Source organism: Phaenicophaeus curvirostris, chromosome 3 (genome assembly GCF_032191515.1).
Source record: "Phaenicophaeus curvirostris isolate KB17595 chromosome 3, BPBGC_Pcur_1.0, whole genome shotgun sequence".
Taxonomy (NCBI): Eukaryota; Metazoa; Chordata; class Aves; order Cuculiformes; family Cuculidae; genus Phaenicophaeus; species Phaenicophaeus curvirostris.
The window spans coordinates 69,327,093-69,351,657 of NC_091394.1; the positions used below are offsets into that span (position 1 = coordinate 69,327,093).

Here is a 24,565-nt window from a genome sequence, read left to right on the forward strand (position 1 = left end):
CTAATCCTTTTTTTTTTTTTCAGAAGCTCATGCTGGTTCAAGGATATTTTGCAGTTCTGCATCTGTGGCCAGATAATCAAATGGTTGTCCAGAAAACAGCTTGCTGCTGGAACTTGATGCAAAACAACATTGCAGGAAAACCATTCCAGTAATATATACTTTTTCCATTATATAACAATGGACAAAATAAATGAAAGTGCCTGTAATTACAAATATTTATCCACTATTTTAAGTACGTAATGTTCCATGTATGAAGCAATTTTATGCTGAAGCTCCAATAGCACCCAATTTAAAGTGACTCCTACTGAGGCATCATTTAAATAATAGCTATTAGAGATAATTATTTATATGCCAGACTACTTTTTGTTGTTCCTATGGAAGTCATATCAATTCACTAACATAAAAGACAGAAAATACATTTCGCTGAAAATACAAACAAAAGCATCTAGCACCAAATCAAACTTCTTCTGTCTTTGGGTCCAATCCTGCACCGACTCATGCAAATAATTCTATTAAAACAAAGTAATCCAGTTGTTTTTTGTTTTTTGCTTCTTTTTTTTTTGCTAAAACCCATGTGTGCAAGTCCAGATCTGCACATGGCACTTACAATAATGCGTCTACATTTGTCCGTTTTCGGTTTATGACAGAACAAAACCAGGTATTTAGAATTTATTTTCATTTCATTTCTGTGATACGGAGGCTGGATAAAAGATCAGCAAATGGCATCATGGTGGGGCAAAGATGACTTGCCCTGCCTCTTTGGGCATAGGGAATACTGAGAATAAACAATTCCATCCATGTCCTGTGAGATTCTCTGCAACTTGTCCTTTAACTGTAATCTCTTCTACTGTAAAAATCTAACTAAACAGGTAGTCTGTGACATGGCTGAAGTGCAAATGAATCTTAGCTGTTGTTCCTTTTACCTCTCTCTTCCTATCTGCTGCAACAGGGCTATGTCTGTCTTGTTTCAACAGTAAATGTTTTTTTCTGATTCTACAGGTGGGCTCTTAGCACACTTTCTCAGACTGGGAAGCTTCATACATCCTTCTTCGTATAGTTAAAAGGTCCAGAACTGTGAAACAAAGAGACATTCCTAAGTAGTCATTGCCACACAGTACAGAGAGAGAGACAGGCCTAGCTGAAAATCATGAAGGCGGTACATGTGGAAATTCAGGAGCCACCACAGCGATTCCACGTGCTCACTCAAAGAGTTCTCTGCTGGTAGGATATTCTGAGGAGACTGGTTATGCCCGTTCTCAAATAACCTCAGAGATAAAGGCTGAATTCCTCAGGCATGTAAGAAAGAAGGTTCTTGTGCTCTTTGGTGATTTTTTCACTAATACATTTAAACATTGTACCAGTTCACCTCTTAAATACACCTTGCCACGTCAGTTCAGTGGTTGCAAGCTACATCTTGGCTTGGAAGAAAGTTAAGACCTCCACAGAAGTCTGCAAGACAGGACGTGATTTCCACAAAACACCTAACTCCAGGCTCCTAAATCTCATAGGCACATTAAATAGGTCCCATTCAGAAGTATTATGTGATGGCATTTCAGTGACCTCTGGACAGTTGCTGTATTTCATCAAGGACAAAAGAGATACTCAGATGGTGATGGCTGTACATGGCAGGGAGGAGCAGTTCCCTAAATGGAGGGCTGAATGTTAAAATAGGAGAGTCTCCTTGTTTTGACTTTACAGGAAGTCAAAACATCAGCACTGGATTTTTAATTTTTTTTTTTAGTAATAAGATTTGTATGGTTTAAAACCCCCTCCCCAGTATCATAAGATTAAAATGACGAGTCAGTAACATTGTCTTGTATGGAATGGGAGGCATTCTCATGAGGAAATCTCAAATGAAGCATTTTGTAATCAACTGATACTTACATACTTTGTAAATCATCTAAGCAGGTTGTTGCATTACCATAAACTATAAGAAATAACATAGCTGCCCTCTACACTGAACAAAGAATCTTGTTTTATATTTTCTGTAACAAACATATGCTAGTTAAAATTAGGCAACAAATTTGCAGAGACAAAAACCTTATCAGACTGTGCTATTATAACAATAAATGAACATTGCAAATGAGAGACAATACTTAGGAATATGTATTGCAAGAGAGTACCATGTACAACAGACAAGTTGCTGTGCAGTAACAGCGAACAGCTCTGCCTTTACAGAAACATCTTTATTTTTAGGCACTTTGCTATCTTGTTTGTAGTGACTGTCCTGACTAGTTTGAAACTGAAGACCTCCAGAAACAAAACCTCACAGCTTGAAAAAACAGAACTGGAAGTTTTATAGACTGTTATCTGGGCACACAGGCCAATGGGTATGTAATAGAAAGATAATCCGTACATTTGCTATGGAGTTGGGATGCTGGAGCTAGTTATGTGAGCAGATCAGATCAAGTAGAGCATTAAATTGTCCTAGTGGTTCTGCTTCTAACACCTGAGCTGGATGATATAGAGTTAGCTTAAATATATCTACGTTGTGTAGACACTCTTGCTGACCTTTGGCTTATGTGTAAATAAGGGAACCTTGTATTACAAATAAGCTTTCATCCTTCAGTTGTCCATAGGAAAAGAACTTTGTCTACTCTATGTGATACCCTAATGTGCTCCTGGAAAATTACCACTTCGGCAATGAATTTGTGCAATAATTTTGTTGTTTAAAACTTTTAGTAAGCCTGTGATCTTTAATGACCCAACCAAAGGGTGTTCTGTCTCTTTGAAGAAAGAGAATCCTTTGGTTTTATCTCTGTGATGTTCTATCCATAGCATTTATCTTTAGCATAATTCTCAATTAAAGTTGCTAGCTAGCAAGGGTTATAAAAATAATAATTGGGTTTTTTTAGGCTGAGATCTGCTCTGGCAATGTCTTCAGCCATGACCATCTCAAAAGAAATGCTACAGATCAACTTCAGTACCAGGGTACAAAATCATATTAAAAGCAGTTATGCTCCCTGCTCCCAGGACGAGCCCTTCCCTTGAAAGTCTTCAGCACACCACCACACGAGCACCTGTTAGGCTGAATGTCTTTCTGCATTCTCCTGTTTTGCCATAGACTACAAGTTACTTTTGAGGCACATATCAGCCTTATTCAGCTATGTTCCAACCTAAATAAATAACACTTGTCTGATATAACTGGTAATTTACTGGAGAGCAAAAAATCTCTCATTGGAGTTTGGCCCAAATAAAAATGTTTGTTGCAGAAAAAGATTTCATAGAGACATATTGCAAACAAGTGTATACGCACAACAAATGATAGAAGAAAGACCTTGAGCTGGGCTTTATGATGTTTCCAGTCCCACACTACACAGATGAGTCATGTCTCTAATTGCCTTCAAGCCAAGGCACTTGGCTTGAATGGCTGCTTTTAAAGACCAGTGGCCCAACCTGGGCTTGTTATGCATGATGATTCCATTTGGGTTGTGTGTGGGATGAACAAGAGACAGGGCAGCACTGTCAGCCTTTTGTAACACAGTTACACAGGTAATGCTAAGTTCTGGGAAGTAGACAATGCTCCAGAGAGCACTGTGTGTCACAACTTCACACATAGGCTTTCAGAAAGCACATTGAAGCCATTTATCCAGCATCTTATAAAAGCACCATTGAAAGGTTGAACAGAGAGCACCGCATATATAAAATTGTGATTGAGGCAGCAGACAGGAGATGTTCATGGAGCCATGGAGAAGCACGCGGCCCAGAAGAATCCCTGTAAGATGGATTCCCTGAAGGCACGATAAACGAGGGCTTAGAGATCAAGGCAGCTGGTCCTCAGCCAGTTGCTTCAGTGGGGATGATTCAGATTTGGGTGACTCACGAATATAAATCCCCACATTGAACTCATCCCTCACCCCATGAATCCTGCTATAAGTAAGCAAGCCTGCCATTGATACGAGTAAAAAGACTGAAGCAACTAACTGTTCACAGTTTATGTGGACAAAGACCACCACCTCCCTGAATGCTCACTGTTGAAAAACTTAGGTTCTTCAAAAGAAGATTGATAATTCTTATTGCAAAGCTTAGTCATTGTAGCTACATTACTGGGCTTTTAGAGGATGTTTGTGAGAGACTATTGCTATTGTAGGGATGATTGAGGTCCACTACATTTAATGTGTCTCTATAAAGCTGTTTCCAACTTAGATAAGTAAATGTTGGGGCTGTCCCTTTGTACTTTTGACTTAAACAAACACAACATGGCAAATAGTATTGAAGTACTAGCTACATGGTAAAAAAGGCACTATAACTGATCTAACTGTGGTAATTAGATACACACCTGTGCTATAGATACCTATGAAGTATCTATCTCTCCCTGTGACTGAGCAAGCAGTTCTGCACTCATCATGGTAGAAAGGAGTGGCTGGTTTATGTATGGGGTTTAGGTATTATTTAGAACTAGTTTAAGTATGTGGTGACAACAACTCCCACAGGACACACAGATTTGGAAGAGACATCCAAACTGCATTTCTTCTTTCTACCAGTTCCCAGAAGGAAATCAGAAAAGACCTTTTCACTAGTGTTATACACATATTACAACTTGTCTTGGTCTGGCCTTATTGTGGCAATCTGATGTAAGATCTTATATTGTTGTGCCAAAAAATGGAGGCAAAGACATAGACTCTAAAGTTGCCCCAGAAAAGATCACCGGGTAACAAAATCTTCATTTGGGATGTTGGCATTTTATTTAGGGATATGGTGAAAGAATAAAACCAGCAATGAAGAAACAAGTAGAAGAGAGTCCCTTTTCTGCTCAGTCAGATCAATCTATTTGAGGGTTACTGTTGGAAAAACCTTTCCATCCAATACATTAGTGAAAAAGAAGCATTGGCAACAGCAGTAAAGAAACAGAACTTACTTACGGAAGGAGGGAACTAAAACAGAACCTTGATTCTCTGTCAAAAGCTGTAATAATGCAAGAAGCTTGGACTGAATTCTAAAACATTTTTTCTTCAGCATTAGACTGTATAATGGAGATTTTAGGGGAGTTCTGAACTCCCCCATATGTCCTTGTTCAGGAGAGTTAATTCCTTTTTTGCAGCTCCAAGACTTCAGTGTTAGGGGTTCTCAGTGGCTGAGGGCAGATCCACATGCTGCAAGCAGCAATCCATAATCTGAGCTCCTTCCCCACCAGGCTGAGGATCTGGAGGACTGTGAAAAGGTTGTGATGAACCTAATGAGTCATTTGACCAGGAAGGAATGTGCCAGCACAACAGGACTGCATAGTCAGTACTAGCTCCCAGTGCAAGGCTGTATGCGGCAGGTTAAAAATGGAAACAAAAGGAAAAAGAGCAGGGGAGGGATTTCAGTGTGGGAAAGAGAAGTCTAGGGGTCCCAAGGAGCAGCTGTCAGAACAGGGGAAAGAAAGGAAGAAAGGAGCTGAGTCTTACATCCCTTTCTCCAAACCAACACTCTCGATTCTGCTCTGAAAGACTACAGAGAGTGACCAGGCAGCCCTCCTCCTTCCTTTGACTTGCTAATCTTGATGGGAGAACTACAGTGATGTTTGATTTTTTTCTTTTGCACCTTGAAATTTTGCAGTTAAGAGTCCAGTTTTATTCTTTGCCATCAATAACTGGCATTATCTTTTATCTTTAAATTGGTTTTGAAATTACATCTGGTGAATCCGACAAACCTCATGTTGCTCCTGTTTCACCCAAAGCAGTTTTCCATGTAATGAGTAAGACAATACTTGAAGGGTAACTGTATCTTGAGAAGTATTTGGGAATGTCAGGATTTGGAGTATGCCTGACATTATGTTGCAGGGGTCAGACTGAGAACTATGTATATAAACCTGAACCCCTGAGCAAGAAACACACAGCAAACACCTAGTTAAAGACTGCAGAAATTCTCCAGACTTAGCACAAGGGATCTTCTGAAATGTGGTGCATCTTATCTTTGGCCTTAAACAGTGTGAAGTAGAAGGACAGATCAGTCAAAGGTAAAGGTGGACTTCATGAATTCACATTCAAGAATCAGAAACCTTTTTGAGGGAAAGACTCCAGAAAGGAAGACTGAAGTCAGCTTTAAAAAGCACTGCGATGGAGTGGAAGCAAATGGTCTGCTGCAGCTGTGGAAACATGGCAGCATGGTCAAGAACAAGATGGATGTAGGTTGGTCTGAACTGCTTCTCCTCAATGGAAGAGTGTAATGGAAAAAGTGAACTGCTCTGTTGTACGAGGGCAGGATCCTTGAAGTTTGAACCACCCTGTGGGCAGTTTGACTGCAGGCTTCCATTGCTCCTCAGAGTTGTACTACTCACAGGTGAAGCCCACAAATTAGTCACCTCTTCCACTTATGAAGTTATTTGTAATAAATGTGTGTAACTAGATCTATGTTTGTGCTTTATAGTACCATGGAATGTTGAGCACTGGCCCATGATGTGAGATGGACTCAACCTAATATATCAAAGCCTAGTCCCAACTGAGCTGAAACTAAACCCGTTCTAAGCTTATGGAATAAGCCAACTCAAGTTTATGTACTGATTATTTTGAACTGAAAATAAAACTACTCTTCAAGCACATGCCAAATATTATGTACATGAATGTTACTTGAATGCTATCAAGTTTGGACCATAATTTATGCTTGTGTCCAAATTACATATGTATGCTTATTAACACGGGGATATATGCAAGTGTACACATAAACGTGTACAAATGCATATTGCACAATGCCAGTTCTCTACCGTTTGACTATTCTTGTACTATTGTATTATTAATTGCACTATTATTGAGGAAAACAAACATATCAACCCAGTACCTAGTTATTTTCATCTGAACACTGTACTTTGTTTTTAACAGTAACAGAGTAACTTGATATCTTTGAAAGATGGTAGCTTTCAACTGCTTGTCAGAGCCCCAAGAAGTTCCCTCACTCCGGCCCTGGACTCCTTTTAGCAGAGGAATCAGGAGGACCAGTGGATATCCCAGACTAAATCCCACTCTCTCTTTGCCTCTTTTTGCCCTTTGGCAGTGTTTACACAGACTATGTTATTTTGAGCATAAAAATACAGCAAGGCATGTTCCACACCCCTGCTCAAGAAGACCAAAAAATCCTCAAACAATGATTCATTTAAATACTTATAAAATGGGGAAAAAAATAAAGGAAAACCAAGTAAAGCCCAATCAAAGAATGGGATTCCTCCTATTACATAAACAGAAAGTTGATCTACAAAAACTTTAAGATGAAAAGTATGTTGTAAAAATAAAAAATATCCGCTCAACACAGTACATAGACTTTCCTATATAATAAACTAGACAAACATTAAAATACTTGAAGTCTTAAAAAAGGGCAAAATTCTTCAAAAGATGACAGAACACTATTAAGGTTAGAATAAACATTATGCCAACGCATCCATTTGCACAACTTTTTTCAGCATGACAATTGTCTGGCGTGTATATGCACAGTTATACGTGTGCACGCGAGGGGAATGGAGCAAGAACGCTAAGAGTGTCACTTGCCATTTTAAAGCAGTATTTCACAAATAATCAAACAAACCCCCTACAAATACCAGTGCACATCTCGAATATTGCAAGTCACATTCTACAGCCCTTGACATTAAAAAAGAAAAAAAAGCCGACAGAAGTATTCAAGTGCATTTTGAATAGGTCCCGTGTGAAGTGTTGTTGTTTGCACTTTAGTTGCAATCAACATGGCCAGAGCTCCCCAAAAGACAGAGAAATGAGAGTGCCTTCCCCAGCCATGCAAAGTAAGTCTGATCTGAAATATGATGATCCGTGATTTGCTCAATGAAGTGGATGGTGAACTTCAATGATAAACGATGCTTGAAAAACACTTTAAAGCAAACGACATAAAATAATATTTTAAAATGAAAAGCTGCTTTTGAGTAAAGGCAGTCTTTTTGGTATTTAATCCTATCAGGATGACAAGCACGGCATTCCTTCCCAAATTCTGGTTGTTGTGGAGCTAACAATAAAGAAGCCTTTACGTTGTTCTGGTTGTCATTCCGACTGGACATACCCTTTCCCATGAGCATCCATCCTCTACCCAGAATAACCTAAGAGGTATCACACCCTGGCTGAAGCGTATGCTGCTTCTTCACAACTTTTGTTCTCTACTTAGCTTTGTTCCTTAAAAAAAGGAGCACTTCCCTCTCCATGTTTCACGTTTCCTTGAAAATACGAGTGGATCACATAAATGCTAAAATCTGCCTGCTGGAGTAGTTAAAGTCTGGTGAAATCCCTGTGGTGCTGCAAGTCCCCTATGCTCTCATAGTCATTCTCTCCCGAGAGAGCAGTGTGGTTTGTGTTAGGCACAGACAAGGTCCTGTCTTCTTCTTGGCTCACTGACTGGATAGCTTCATAGTCAGGCTCCAGCTCCCCGTTTGGTCTGTCCGCTAACTGAGGCACAGTGGTAGTATTTAGGGTGTTTTCAAAGTCCTTCACACTTGCATAGAGGCCACTGCAAACTGACGGGGACCTCTGAGATGCAATTTCTTGAATACAGGTGTAAGGAGAATCCAATGTCTTGATGGCCTGTCCCGGCTTACTCACCGATGAGTACATGGCCGAGATCTAGGAAAAGGAGACAACTGCTGAGTATTTAAACATGGCATAAAGCTTATGTGACAGTTAGCACTCCTTTCACCACAGGGATGTTGGTTACTTCAGAAAAGACAGGATTTTCTAATAAAAATATACACTTACAAATAAGGATTTCTTACAAACCCTTTCTTTTTTGGTACGTATATATAAACTGATTTTCTTCCAAAAAATAATGCTTTATAAAACTCCTTGTAAAAGAAGATTATAAGCATAAATATCTGAGAAGAATGCTGTCTGATCCTTGGCAGGGTGCATGTTTTAAATTATTATTTTTAATGGTAGCAGCCTATCAGTCATTGCAGAACTGAATACTAGAGACTGAAACCTGTCAGCTGCTATAAAAACAAGAGAAGGAGCTGGAGTTTCACTCCACTCTTCCTAGCTCTAAAAATCCCCTCTCAGGAGGTTGTATACTTAAACAAGTGCACAAAGGTGGTCTTTAACAATGATGTGAAGGAGAGGACCACGTCCACCGGTGTCCCTCTGCTCAGGGCCCAGTGGGGCTGGTCCTCAGCACTGGGAGCCACTCTTGACTCCCTCTCCCAGGCCAAGCGCACGCTACCCCTCGCACAGGGCAGAAGGTTGAGATTCCATGCACTGCTTCTCTGGGATGTATTACCACAATTGCGATGTAGCTCTTGTTACATTTAGTGTCTTTCCCAAGCATGAAAGATTACTCCGGATTTGTATTAAACCACTTAGAATAGTAGATTGGCATGAAAATATCCATACCACTAAGCAACACTGAGTGGAGGAGAAGAGCCAGAACACTTCTGTTCTGGTTTGAGTTTGTTGTTTGTTTGTTTGGGGTTCTTTTTAATAAAGAGAGACAATTGCAGATGACAATACTTCTTACTTTGTACTTATTTCAGTCAACTGAACAAAAAATGGCTTTTCTGCTCGCCCATACTTCATCCTCTTTCCATCATTAAATTGCATGAACTCAGTTCAAGGATCAATTTATTCCTTAATGCCTGGGAGCACTTCTCACAGCAGAAAGCATTAGTTCACTCAGCTCATTGCCAAGTTTCTGTTTGTTTTTATGTCTCGAGAATGTATTTATAAATTTCACAGTTGTATTGCAGACGATCACAAGCAACTTTATTTCTGTTTAACTTTTCTGTCTTTGTTTCAATCTCCCCAATTTATTTGACTAACAAATATTTTAAAGAAGTGTTTATTTACCGGTGCTTTTATTGTGCTTCTGTTTATTTCCCAGAGCCCTAAACACTCTGCATGGGGAAGGTGCAGCAAGTTTCAAAAGGCTGTTGATTATTATTCTTAAGTAGAGCTCATCATCCAAATCAAGAAGCTGCCCTAACGATCAGCTAGTTGTGGCCTCCCATTATTTTCTGACACCATTTTTTAACCTATGGGCCTGATATGGCCATATGCTAGAATACTTCTGATTTTAAGAAAGTGGAAGTACAAACTCTGTGCAAAGAAACTCTGGTTTTCATTTTCCCTTCAGATAGATTTCACCTTTCTTTGATCTTGCTTAATCATGCAGAGCTTATACTAATTTCTATCTGAAAAAAGGTCTCCAGTTAGTTATTGAATTTTGTGCAAGAAACCTACCTCATCTTCTGTAAGAGATGGATCTTCCTCTCGAGACTTGTAAGACATCGAACTAAGTCTCTGTTAAAAAAAAAAAAAAGGAAAAAAGAGGCTCATTACTAGTCAACAGTGTGAAACCTATAATAAAACTTTCCCACTACAATCAATACATTATACTTTATGGTCATTTGCTCACTAGTTCCATTTTACATAGCTAATATCCCTAATATCCAGGGTACATCTCTGGGAATAACAGCCCTGAGGCTAGTAGAGCTTTTTAATCTATCTGCTCTTGTCCTGACCTGAAAAGGCTAAAAATAATGGAAAGGTTAAAACAAACTCTGCTCCGCTGTATCCCTGCCTTTACAATTCTAATGAGGCAAGAATCAGTCTGCAAAGGCTTTTGAACTATTAAGACAGCTGTTGTGACACATGAGTTGCCCTTCCACATGATTTTCAGATATGCTTTTAGATGACAAAAGAACAATACTCAGCTGGCACTTTCTTGATGATTATTATCCTTCATTCTGTGGGTCACCTAAGTGCTGCAAGGGATGTGCCACGTCCTCCTCCCCCTGTGCAGAAGTGCAGAGCAGGACTGTGTCACGGCCACTCAGGCTATGGACACAGAAAAATATCTGCTGCCATCCACCATGAGAGGAGCAACTCAATAGTCAAAGCAGCTGGCTGGATTCAGTTCTCGTACCGAAGTTACTAAAGGATATAGGCCTTGGTTTGGCGTCAAGTCTAACTTCAAGCATGTAAAGCATTGTGTAGAAATTAGGCCACGAAATATTAGGCGAAAGCATTTTTCTGTTATGAAAAATGTCTCAGGACCTTTACGGCAATGAAGACCTTGGCTATGCAAGCCTATGGCACAGCAGCCATGCAATTCCTCCCCCTGGAGTGAGAATGCTTTACTGTACTCCTGCTCCACAGGGATTCAGAGAGCCTTCCAGGACTGTTTGGAATGGGACGTATTTTGGAGTTTCATGCAAATCCTCCACCTCAATTACTTCACACCTCCTTCAGTGCAGACCAAAGTCGAGAAGTAGAGCTATTTTTAGCACAGTCAATCAAATCCTACTTCCAGGCACATGTGAGACACATAAGACTGTTTTTTTTTTCCCCTGGAGGCTCATTACAACAGATTCTTTCCTACTTCAGATTTTGTTGCTTTTTTAACTTCTGGTAAATACCAAGTTTCAAACCCCTGGTGCACTTCTGATGAAGACCCTGACTGAAAGCACACTGAGGTCTGCCCATTGCTCCCCAGGGGACTTCCCTCAGGCCTAACAATCCCCTTGCTTCTTTCTCACCATCTGGAGAATGTGCTCTTTAACCTGTGGTTTGTTTACTCAGAAAAAAAAAAAAAGAAAAAGGAGCAGTTCAAGCATTTTTTGGCAAGGTCTTTTATTAGATCTGCTTCAGTACAGCAGCTCAGTTTAGTCTTTCTTATTTGCAGGATATTTTTGTGTTGTAAGTTACTAATTTCATCCTCATACATTAAAACAGATCTACGCTTGCAAAATTCTGCAGTGATTTTCTCTCATCCGTGTGTCTATAAGCACCGTGTTTCAGGATCTTTCTACAGTTTCCCATTCAAGTACTGACAAATACCCCAGGGTGTTGGCAATCCTGTTCTTGTTTCCCTGGGACCTAAGCATTCTTTCTTCTAAATGTGAAACCTGTGACACACCAATTTTGAAGGATATTTTCATCTTGGAAACTGAAAGAAAATACTTGCTCCTAAACATTTTGTTTCTAGCAATATTACAAATTATGCTTGAAACCTCAAGAGCAGCAACACAAACAGCACATATCCCTATTTGCCTTCCACTTCCCTTTTGCTCCTCGACAGCACTTGATTTTTTGCTCTTTGGCTCAGCTGCTTCTCCTGATTTGGGCACCAGAACAAGACGACCATTCTCCTCTGCTGCATTTGTAAGAGATGCTTTGCCCATCCTCAGACTGCACAAGTCTGAAAACAGATGGCAGCAGCCAGATGCACACACTGAGAGCATTTCTACCAGTGCTCGCTCTGGAAAGACCTGGGTGAAAAAGGAGATCTGTACTTCCTTTGATTAAAAAGGAAGAGCTAAAGGAAAACTATTCTGCCTCTAGTTTTATTAGAAGAACCACACCCAAGTTTTTCCAGGTCATAGAATCATAGAATAGTTTGGGTTGGAAGGGATCTTAAAGATCATCTAGTTTCAAGCCCCTGCGATGGGCAGGGACACCTCCCACTAAATCAGGCTGCCCAAGGTCTGGCCTTGAACACCTCCAGGGATGGGGCAGCCACAGCTTCCCTGGGCAACCTGTGCCAGCGCCTCACCACTCCCATCATGAATAAATTCCTCCTTACGTCTAGTCTAAATCTGCGCCTCTCCAGTTTATACCCATTGCCCATAGTCCTATCACTACAAGCTTTTGTAAACAGTCCCTCCACAAAGCCTGTAAGAGGCATCAAGCTATTAAAGGTGCCTTTCTTCATCAAAACCTTCCAAAGGATTTGACTGGGTCACGGCCAATAAACAATTTAGATAATTAATTTTAACCTGTTTATTGTACATCTGACTCTTGAAAGGATCCTTTTTCCTTTTCATGCTGTTATACACTGGAACAGTCTCTGGCTTGGTCCACCTAGCTCTCTCCCAAATGAGTGTGCCTCAGCAGCTGGCATGGGCTGGGGATCATCCTGGCTACTCACTTTTACAGGATGAGACTGAAACAGCCTGGACACAGTCTGTCCTCTGTCTGTTGGCAGGTACAGGTCTTGGTTACACTAGCAGCCTCCCTCCCTGCCCCTTCTTTGTGCCCTACTAAGGCAAAGCTTAATTGTAGTGAGAGGCTTGCATGACATATGCCCAACCTCAGTCTTCGTCAGGGCAAAAGGCTGAAACATCGAGATTAGGATATCGAGTTAAGCAAGGCAGCTAAGTAGCCTTACAAGAGAGGGAGCAAAAATAGACATCTATGGAGTCTGTTTAACTAAAAGAGTTCCCAATGTAACATACATTTCCATAAACATCTTGGTTTTGCTTGCCACATTGGAAAAAATAGGCATTGCTGTGCATTGTTTGAAGCAGCAAAACAGAGGGGAGAATTATCATCATCACAACAGAAAAACAATCCTGCAACCACCTCCACACACAATGCCAACAACGATGACATTTATATATTCCATCAATTACCATTTCCAACTCTGCTGCAGCTGTAGCTCTCAAGGACAGGACAGGCACACGCTTCAATGCATAATGCATGTACCTAGCAGCAAATATGGGAATTATCTGATGCAGTCAAAGCTCTAACTCAGGATGGCTTCAGCTCTGAATAAATTTTAATTAGACAAACACCTTTTTTTCTGGCACTTAGGGGACTGCAAGCGTTATCTCTTGATTAAGCCTTCAAAACCTGAACCATTTGAATCAATTCCCGCTCCTTGCAGTTACTGACAATGTATGCACAGTGTGCTGGGGAGCTACAGAGCAGCAAATGCTTTTCCTTTGTATTGGTGCCTGGGAAATTACAAGTATTTTCTTCAAGTCTTTTCACACCTGGTAGGAAAAATGTCTCTGTTAATGGAAAGCCTTTTCTCTAAAAGTTTAATTAGAAATTACATATGGCCTTAATTTGGGAGCGGGAGTTTTGGTGGATTATTGTTGACAATCACATCTTAATTTTTCCCTTAATGAATTTGTTATTTGTAAGAATGTGCACCGAAGAGTCCAGATGAACAATTTTTATATGAGTACCCTTCAGTTTATTCATTTGGACTCTGTTGTGCTTTATAGATTACCTGGTTAGTCAGTTATTTCACAAGGTGCTTTTCTGTCCTTCGCCTGTATTACTGAAATACTTCAAATAAGAGAACCGGAAACAAGTAACAATACCTGAGCTCACCAGGTAAATGTTCACATTAAAATGTCACATCACATCTTCAGATTTTTTTTAAATTTTCATCGAGACATCAGAATTATATTAATCCGCTAAAATCATGGTTCTTTAATTCAAAATTAATAACAAGTTATCTAAATTAGATCTGAAAAATGCAGACTCAACAATTCATGAAAATTCTCTGCAATGATCTGAAAGCATCTTTAAAATCAATTCTGGTGAAAAGCAAAAATGGGAAAATAACTTGCTGAAAATGTCATCATTCTGTTTTTCAAGAATTTTGCCACTGTTCAGTAGGATGGGAGAAAGAATAAGCTGCTGACAAAACATAACTCTTGGTCATGATTTCTGTTTACGTGTGATATGCAGAATTTGACAAATATGAAAGCCTACACTTGCAATCTCTCTCTGTCCCTTTCTCCTATAGAAAGCAACAACATGAGTGGCTTTGAGCAGATACCTAACACTTGCTCAGCTAAGTCAAGGTGGTCCAACAAAGGAGGCACATCTAAAGTTAGAGCATCCACTAAGAATATCCCCCTCTCCTTTTTGTAAATTGAGGTTTCATTAGAAAATAACAAGAGGAAGCCATTCTGAACAAGATATAGATGCTGACAGTGGTACTGGATACCTATTGTAGCTCCCACAAGTATACTACTGTTACACAAAGAAGTAGAGGCCTCCTATGCAATTTCTGGATAATATTTGGGAAAAGCCTTATGAAGTACATACTGCATCAATTCAAAATACATGCCGCAATAGAATGAGAACATGCCTGTAACACAAAGACTACATTTTCGTATTTCTATATTTTACAGTTTTGCATCACCTTGAGTGTTTTTTTTTTCCCCTTTGCTAATTAAAAAACATAATCCGCTCCCACCCATATGTTCTCTATCATTATTTGGCTGTTTGACAAGGACAAGTATTTGCAGTATTTACCTTCTCTGGTTTACTTGCTCCTTCTGTCACTTCTTCTTCCACTTCTTTTTCTTGCACATTCTCATTTTCATCAAGAAGTTTCATGGGCACTGGAGGGGGAAGCTCATCATCTACATCTGGTGTGTTGTCAAGAGGGCTTTCTGAATTAGCACTTTGGCGACTTTTTTTATTTCGGTCAACAGATGCATATTCTGCTGATTCAATTCTGCACTCAGGAATCTGATCCTGACCTTCAGAAGCTGTTAGCAAAGCCTTTGATTTGCTGTTACAGCTCCCTTCCATGCTGGCTACTGCTCCAACGTCTTTAATTTCCTTCACAGTTTCATACAAGCAGTCTTCAACTATGTTCTCCTGAGAGGAGCTGTCTTTCAAGACTTCGTAAGGCCCTTCCATTCCAAGACCTTGATCATTTTCTGCATTTCTAGATGAGATGATTGTTTCCATGGTATTGTTAGGGGGAATACTAGGTAGTTCCCGGCTCTGGTGACATTTTATAGACTTCCCAAGACTGTCCTGCTGATCTAGCAGATCAGAGATGGATGTTTGCACTTCTTCATAAGGCTGGATACAGGCAGTTGTACTGTCCTCTGAGAGTACTAAGGAAAATTACAAACAAGTATTTTTAACAGTTGCCTAACTAAGAAAGGTGAATGTGACTCTCTAGTCTATACATCACTTCGGTGTTGCATCTTATTGGAAAGGATAAGTTATACTAATGCCTGGAAGTGTCTAGTGCTCATCATGGTTTTGTTGGTCAAAAGATTTCAGTTACAGAGATTTCTGCACTTTACTGTTAAAATATCTTTCTCACAACATCTTAAATACTGTGTGCACCCCCAAGTCACATTACATAGCAAGAGCATTCACAGTGTAAACAGGAGATGGGGTGGGTAGGTGCAGGCGTGCATGGATGTTCAGCTGGCTTGTGCTCGCTTATACTGAATGCTTACAGACTGCTCGATAGACTCAGGCAACGCTAGTGGGAGGCCTCGAACCAAGTGCCTTTAAAAAAAGCCTTGTTAGATTTCCCTCTCTCCATTTCCCTATCCTTTTGAATCAAAAAGGAAAGCATCTCTGTTTCCTCTCTGCTCAGCCCTGTGGAAGAAACAACAGAGAGATAAAAACACAGAGTTCCCTTTCTTCTTTTATTTATCATGCTGGCCAAATTCTCGCCTGAATCATATCTCTCCTTGCATGCTACACCAGAAGCTCCTCACTGGAAGGCTACGCCATGCTTCTTTTAGTCTCACAGCACATAATGAAGGTTGACAATCTACTAACGAGTCAGCCATATGCATGAAAGAGAAGACTAGACTTCAGAAAGTAGTGTTAGGCAGAACATATTTTAAGTCCCAGAAGCAGGTCACATGTCACTGTCACTATTAGGGACTGAAATCTATGGGACTTCTCTTACAGCGCACAAATATGACATTTGCCTGCACTCAGGGATGTATACCTGGGCACATACAAGCATGTTCCAGGTAGTAAATGGTATGTACCTTTATGTGACACTATTTCTTTGAAAAATCACTTCCAAACAGCTTTCAATTTTCTTTGTATGGTTCCTATGGCACTCTCTCAGAAAAGTCAACTCATTCTTCCATTTCCTTCAGTGTATTTGACATGATGACATAAAACATTGCCAAAGCAATCAGTACCCTTGATTTGGTAGGTGACACAGATGCAGATTTCACTTGTGCTCAGGGCTTATAGGCTCACACAGTCAGTACTCACAGAGAACTGTACCCTGACAGCAAAACTCAGGATGGAACTGGAGGCATGAGTTGGTAATTGCTGTCTGAATGGGAGGCAGGAAGAGAAGAGAGTCTCCTGCATACAGCTGGGCAGTTACAGGTGGAATAGGAGGAAGTGCCCTACTGTGTCCTGACTAGGACTCAAAGTGTCATAGTCACTATCCAGGATAGCTGCAGACTCCCAGAGGAACATCAGGAACTGGCCTCAGGAAGCTGAAACATATTTTCCCCTTCTGATGCTTGCTGTCGGGGATTTCTGTGCCGTACAGAGCACCCCTACAGGCCCCAGAGAGCACCCACCCTTTTCAGCCTGGTGGGGATTATCAGAAGTACTGAGAGCTCAAGTTTCCATGCTCCTGTAGTTATGGGTAGTGACATAGAAGGAGTTGATGTAGACAAGGGATAGGCAAAGATAAACACAACCCTGGCAGGTAGGGTAAAGTAAAAAACCCCAATGTTTAGTGGTGCTGCTTCAATAGCCCTGCCCCTGCTCGAAAGGCTACTAGAAATGGCAAAAGAAAGGACTATTCACAAAAAGAATGCATAAAGTATAAATAGGACGTTAAAGCACATTGCTTCCCATTATTCAGAAAGGTTGTTATGTAGCGTAAGCTGAGTAATATCAGACAGTGTGGAACTTTTAGTAGCAGCTCTATCTGCTACATGTGTGTGACTCATGGCAAAGAGAAATGCTTCCCTTCTGCAGGGCTCTGCTCTGCATACTGAGTGCCTTGGTGAGCCACACACTTACATACACAACAGGCCAATGGATAGGAACAGCCATTAGCTGCAAAACCAAAGTTTAAAAATTCCTTTGGATAGTTGTTTCTGAGGGTAACGATTGAATAGTTTAGCCTCCAGTTGCACAGTTAGATGAAGAAACAGGAGATGAGAAGCACGGCTCCCGGTGTTGGTGCCTAGTGTGGAGACAGCATTTGGCTCCTAGCAGCTCTGAGCTGACACTGAGTTTATTTTTAGGAGTAGCTGAGTAAAATATTTTCCAGTGATACTTCACTGTGAATCATTTTGAGCATTTAGTGAAGCAAAGACTAAGGGAAAAAAAGAAAGCCTACTTATGTTGCCTGTTTTCTAAAGTACAAAAATACAAGCGACAGTCTTGCACAGAATGGGACTATGATCCAAAGCTGTAGTCCCTGGAGACGGACCTGAAATATTTCCACAGCCTCCAGGAGTAGAGCTCTGAGGTAGCTGTCTGAGATTGGGGAAAGCAGCCACCTCTTCCTGCTGGCCTGTCTGCAGGTGTAGCTTGGTGGCCCAGAGAAGCCAAGCACCTTCCACACCAACCAGCACCTTCCCAGTGTTGGCTGGTGTGGAAGGCTGTGAGTCAGTGCGTGGCTGTACCAGAGCACACCCAGCAGGGAAGCAGAGATGCAGCCTAAAACGCCATCTCCATGGGATGAGCCGCTAGCTTCCCAGCAAGGCAAACACACTCACTGCTTTTCTTACCTGAACCTACGTTTTGTGTGAATTATGTTCTATATGAAAAGGATTGCCCTCCAGAGAGCACTCCTCGTCACTGCCGTGGGATACAGCAGCTGACCTGGTGTCAGACCTCCAGGGGTGAGCAGAAGGAAACACACAGTATTCAGACAAACAGTATGACAATGTGCTTGGAAAGCTGACATCTAGAAATGTAGGATATGAGTGATCACCAGTGGTCAGCTAATGTGGGAACTGTGAGTGAGGGGATGGTGCTGCTTGTTCATCCCACCCACAGGGACTGCGATACTCACCTTCCCCATTGCTGAGTGCCCCATTCTGGTCACAGCTTGGAGGGGGCTCTGTAGCCGAACTTGTGATCGAGTGGCTGAACACCTCCTTATCGGAAGGCTGCAACACAAATTAGTGAGATCTAAGCACTGTTGGATGAGATCAAATGTTTGCATAAACAGATACATGACAAACTTCATTCTGATCTCAGGAACTCTGACTTACAGGTATTATTATTAGCAGGAGAGTCAAATCATGATGACTATACTCAAAGATTTAGGTGCTTGTATTTACAGATGCTAAAACAAATAAATGCAAGTATGTCCAGAGTGATCATAGAAATTACCATAGCTTCAACCTGTGAGAAGACAGCAACTGACAAATGGGTACATCATGCTTGCACTGTGAACAGAGTGAAAGAAAGGCAGGAGACCTGGAGTGATAGCAGTGGCAGAAAGAGCATTGGAAAACTGCAGATTATCAGGGACTACATAAATTCTCCTCCTCTTCTGCTTCTGTAGCTTTTAAAGTTTCCTATTCCCTCAGGCATCTCCAAACTCCTGAGCTGTTTTCCAACATGCGGTATTTTGCAAAGAGCTTGTTGCAAGCCAAAGACAAGACAGATAAAAGTTGCCAGAAATAAACACTTACCACATTCATCAGATTTTCATGATCTCCATTCTGATGTTTGGCCTTCTTTTCCCTTAGTAAAAAAGATGTATGAACTGTTACTACAGATTACGCTAGTATACAAATGCCAGTCGTTAATAGACCTTACACACCTGTAAGGAGCAGAACTATGATTCACAATAGTACTGAAAATGGAATAATTAAAAATTTTTAAAGCGTCTGGTATGATCTCTGTGTACCTACCAACCAGGTAGGGCAGTGACGAACTTATCTGAAAATGTAAAAACACCTATACACAATTGTATTTCTTGTTCAGTGTAAGATTGCAGTAAAAAGTAACTTATGATAATAAAAATATTATTATCTTCAATTTAAACATAACTGAAATATTTAGAGATACATGACAGACATGTTTTGGTGACAGGCTAGCTTAAACTGTGTAGGTGCTTATCCTATGAAGAAGTAGAGAAGGCCCACAAAATCCATCCTTCTCCCACTCAGTATGCCAGATATAATTAATAATTAGCATGAGTAGTTCAAGAAGGCCTATCAATTTCATTGCATTTCATTTTAAAATGAATCCTGCTTCACTGGATACTTCACAGGACTCAACCTCTGGATCACGTTTCCAGTTTTTACCATTCTGGAAATACTGCTTTTATTCTAAAATACTGTAATAAACCATGAGCGTAAATCACGGAATCATAGAATCACAGAAAGGTTTGGGTCTCTAAGGGACCTTAAAGATCCTCCAGTTCCAACGCTCCTGCCATGGGTAGGGACACCTCCCATCAGACCAGGTTGCTCAAAGGCTCATCCAGTCTGGCCTTGAACACCTCCATAGAGGAAGCATCCACAACTTCTATAGGCAACCTTTTCCAGTGTCTCAACAGATGCACAGTAAAGAATTGCTTCTAAATATCCAATCTAAATCTCCCCTCTTTCACCTTAAAACCATTACCCCTCACTCTACCACTACAATCCCTGGTAAAGAGTCCCTCACTATCCTTCCTGTAGACTCCCTTTAAGTACTGGAAGGCCATTATAAGCTCTGTCCAGGTGAAAATGGAAGCAAAAAATTAAGAAAATGTCGATAATATGAAATCTGTGCTTCTTCTGAAGTCTGCAATGCACTTTACATCCCTCATTAACAACTGTTAAAATTGTACCTAACTAGGAAATAAGAAAATTGAGCAAGTAAGCCTGCACCAGTACAGAGCAAGGTTAAAGTTTACAAATACTTAATTTCCTCTCTGGAAGTTTTCTGACTTTGACATTTTAGAAAGAGAAGATTTTGTTCAGTTTTCCATGTCCTCAATCATTTTTGAAGCGTAAGCTAGAAAGAAACTTTACATAATTGCATTTACACATAAACAACCTGCCCTACAGAATGACCTCAAATAAAGGACGCTGTGTCCAGGCTAGCAACACAAGAATTTATTAAAGAGAATCATTAGTTTCTAACATTATACATCCGTAACTGCAAATACATGCTCAGTGGTTTGATTCTTTCTTAAAAACATTTTTCTAAAGCTGTTTCAAGGACTGGAGTGTTACAAGGTACATGGTACCCAACTACAGTGTTTGCTGTGGTCTTAAGGTTTTTTCAAATAGGTTTTATGTATTTAAATGAAAAATCCACCAAAACGTATTTCTACTATTTTTACACAGGTAACACAGGAGACTGTGATGAATAGGAAGATACTGAAATGTCATCTGACAGCTTACAGTGCAACAAAAGCATTTATTCTGAATCACATGAAATTACACGTTCTAGCTTAGGCTTTTTAGGGTTTTAGCCAGCTTCTGGGGTCTTGCCCATGACTGTTTTTTGCAATGTAGGCATTAGAGAAATCCTGCTGGAAAACAGGCTGTTCCAGTAGACATACAATGTGCTAATATAGGGTATTTTATGGCTGGATAGCTTCCTCAGTGCTCTCAGTGCTGAAAGAACGGGCTCCCATAGGCATAAGCATCTAAAACAGAGATTTTGCTGCTATACTGAGCTATGGATAGAAGTTTGTTTCGCCCCCCGCCCCGACTTGTCTTATTAAGCTATACCGGGAAAATGTAATGATATGGACCAAAGCAGTCCCTTTTCTCATCGTGAAGGGTCTGACTGGCCTGACATGTTGGAAGGCACCCTGGACTGAGTGCAGGCTGCTCAGTGCCCTGTGCAAGCAGCAGGGCTGAGCTTACATGATTTCAAGGGGCCGTGAAATGTGAATAAACAAAGTCAGCAGAAGTGCCTGTATTGGTGAAACCACACCTTCTTATGGAGCGAAAATAAGGATGTAGTATGAGTACAAGCCATTCATTCATTCTTCTGTGATTCTGTGATTAGCATCAACAGCTTGTTTTGGCTTGAACAGCAGGTTCTCCTCCCTAGTCTCCAGGAATGGTCAAAACAAAGACGAAATACATAGAAATAATTTTCCTTCCCTTTTTGCCTATGCTCTTTTGTCCTGTTCAGCCCAGCTAATTTTCTTATTGGCAGACGAGCAGCGTGACCTGCTGCCTAGAAGAATGCACCAAGCCTAGCCCTGCCAGCTTGGGGATCCAGCAGTCAGGCACAGGAGGGATGGGGCTCAGCACTGCCACCACTCCCCTTCCCACACCACACCGGTTGTGACAGTCTGTGGCTCCTGCGCTCCTGGCTTCAGCGTAGCAGAAAGCACCCAGCAAGCACAATAGTATTTTTCCTTCACAGAAAAGAATCCACAAAATTCAGATTTTAGAAAAAAATAGAATTGTCCAAATTCAAGTTTGCGCTGAAAACAGATTTTGTACTGTACACTTTTTCATTTCTATACCTAAGTCCTCAATATTTCTTGCTAACTAGTAATTAGTGAAGCTATTTCAATCCCCACACTATTTGACTCAAGAACTGTTACTGCCTGCTAAGCTTCTCAGCCTTACCTGTTGCAGCTGGAGCAGAGGAAGATGAGGAAGGTGAGGAAGAAGAGCGTTGTCATGGCTGCCAGACTTCCCCACAGGATGACGTGGACCTGTCCACTGCCTAAGAAACCACCCTCTGGCCCCATGGTATTAGAAGGAGCTGGTGTCGCTTGGGGGTGAAGAGGTTATTCCTTGGAGAAGGCTGGCATCTGTGCCGTGTGCACCTTCTGTTTCTGCAGAAAGAAAAACACGTTTGGAAGTCAATAGAAATTTTGAAGATTAATAACCTGACAGCTACAAATTTGGCAAGAGACATTTTCAAATCCAGATCTTACAAGAAAACCCCAGTTTCAAGTACAAACTAGCCAGGCAAAGAGATTTTCAGCTACATTTCTGACAGTGACACAGAACAAATCTTGTCAAATATTAACGGAAGCTGTTACCTATCTACAATTTCAACACAAATAAAATGTAGTACAGTATCTCTGTACTCCTATTTTGAGGAAGAAGTTTATAAATCCACTGTGCGGGACAGAACAGTCTATTTTGCAGTGATATATATAATCTTCATTTAAAAGTGAGCTTTCAAAACCAACTACAACTTCTGCAACAAGCCATGAAGAGAGTTGCAACAGGCATTCAACTCCTTCCTTCTCAATGTCTCCTGCCTGCAGGTGATTCATGCTTTACGTGCAGAGACAAATAACCTAGGTAAGTCTTTGAAAGGAATACCACAAAAATCTTTTGCACAGCAGATAGATCTAATCTTATTTCTGTGTGAAATGCTTATTTTCTCAATACTATATCTGAAGAATAAATATTTACTTCTTTTTTGAATTTTTTTTTGCTTCTCCCCATCTAAGAAAACAACTAATGAGAAAAGTAGACACAGATGTTTTTACAAACATGAATAAATACACCTTTTGCTCCAGCACAGCAGCCCCTCGAGAAACATCCTGGGTTAATAACATTTATGATATATAAGTTGTGGCATGCAAGTTATTCTAATATGCAGTAGGGCATTTTAATTTAGTAACTGTTGACATGGCAAAATTAAAACAAACAAACAAAAAGAAGTCTTTCAATTCGCACTACTGAAAATATAAATTCCTCTGTAATTTAGGAACAGGTTATGCAAAGTCAGTTTACAGGCCTTCCACCAGAATCTGAGATTGATAAAACATGGAAATAGATTACAGTGGCAAAGAAATGAGCAGTTATTTTTAAATAAATAAATATTTTTTAAATATAAAAAAGTAACACAAATGTAAGATTGCAAATATCTAAAGCCACTTAGTTTAAGTTTATGCACATGTTGTTGTATATGTTTTATATTTGAAATATGTACGAATATACATGTATGTTCTGGGTTTTTTACATCAGAAGCGTATTTTGTAACTGCAAATTCAATTAGGTACTAATCATATTATCTGAATGAGAATTTTTCTTTTCAATTCTTTTAATGACTTTTTGAAGATATTCTGTGCCCTGTTAAAGCTTTTAAAAATTATTTGTAAAAGATCTTTCAACTTTTTTCCCCCCCCCATCATTTTGCCTTTTAAAAATACCAATTTTACCCCTACCTGGGAAAAGAAGGGTTAAACCAAAATGAAATGTGAAAAAAAGGAAAAGTAAATCAAATATTTTTTTCAGCATTTTTGTTGTTCTTTCTTTCTTAGCTTTCCCAAGAAATAAAAAGAGAGAATGCAAATGAAAGAAATATTTTTTCTTCAGCCACTAGTCCCCCCCGCCAAATACTGGGCAAAGAAAGAGATAAGAAAAATAACAGGAATTTAAAAATGTTTTTCTCCTTTCTTAAAACAGAAACACATTTTTTTTAAAGCAGACACAAAGTTGTCTTGAAAGATATAATTTAAAGTATTTTTACTACTAAGCTAATGATTTTATACCTACTCTGAAGAACAATACTCCACTCTTCTCAGATGATTATGTAACGTACCAAAAATTAATACATTATGAGAAATTATTTTATTCTACGCATATATATTAAGGCTGCTGGTCTTTAAGTGAAAATAATATTTAAGCCAAGAAAAGCTAAGGATGCATGGGGAGAAGCCCCATGGAAAAGCTGCATCTTTGAAGACTTCAGTCGGAAGGCAGGAAGCATTGGGATGAGCAGGAGCAGATGGAGTGGAGACTGAGTTTAAAAAAGAGTAAGATCAGAGAAAGAGAGTCAATGGAGACCTATGTGTGAATGTCAAGAGCAAAGTACAAGACTGAAGCTAGACATGACACATCCCACCAGGCAGAAGCCAAATGGAGCAAAGAGAGCAACTGAGGACAGGAGTTGTACTTCATCTACAGCAAGTGAGCAAGAATTCAGATACCAAAGCTTTGACTAACAGTTGAGAGAAGGAGGTCAGAAAAGGTCAGAAAAGTACAGTGACACTTGAACCAGGGGGACAACTGCTGAAGACACCAGTTACCTGTGCAAACAGAACAGAGTAATAAATTGGAACAGATTGATGACAGATGAAGCCCCATGTGAAGGAAGCTGAGCAGGCAAAATGTAACCAGTGGCTTCTCTTAGCTCCTCGAACGGTGAAAGCTTAGCACAAGTGCTACAGGATC

The 24,565-nt window shown here is 40.2% G+C and overlaps 1 protein-coding gene across 7 annotated transcripts in view; it reads right to left on the reverse strand.

Annotated features, from left to right (window-relative positions):
- Positions 1 to 7,595: 7,595 nt before the first annotated feature.
- The window catches only part of PAG1 (phosphoprotein membrane anchor with glycosphingolipid microdomains 1), a 113,762-nt gene continuing 96,792 nt past the window's right edge, over positions 7,596 to 24,565 (reverse strand). For all 7 annotated transcript variants that reach the window (XM_069854290.1, XM_069854288.1, XM_069854284.1 and 4 more), the window contains 6 exons: positions 21,995 to 22,206; positions 19,097 to 19,148; positions 18,469 to 18,565; positions 14,961 to 15,556; positions 10,143 to 10,202; positions 7,596 to 8,534 (listed from right to left, as the gene is read on the reverse strand). In XM_069854290.1, coding sequence (XP_069710391.1) covers positions 8,184 to 8,534; positions 10,143 to 10,202; positions 14,961 to 15,556; positions 18,469 to 18,565; positions 19,097 to 19,148; positions 21,995 to 22,119 — 1,281 coding nt within the window. In that variant the 5' untranslated portion in view covers positions 22,120 to 22,206 and the 3' untranslated portion in view covers positions 7,596 to 8,183. The remainder of the gene's footprint in view (positions 8,535 to 10,142; positions 10,203 to 14,960; positions 15,557 to 18,468; positions 18,566 to 19,096; positions 19,149 to 21,994; positions 22,207 to 24,565) is intronic.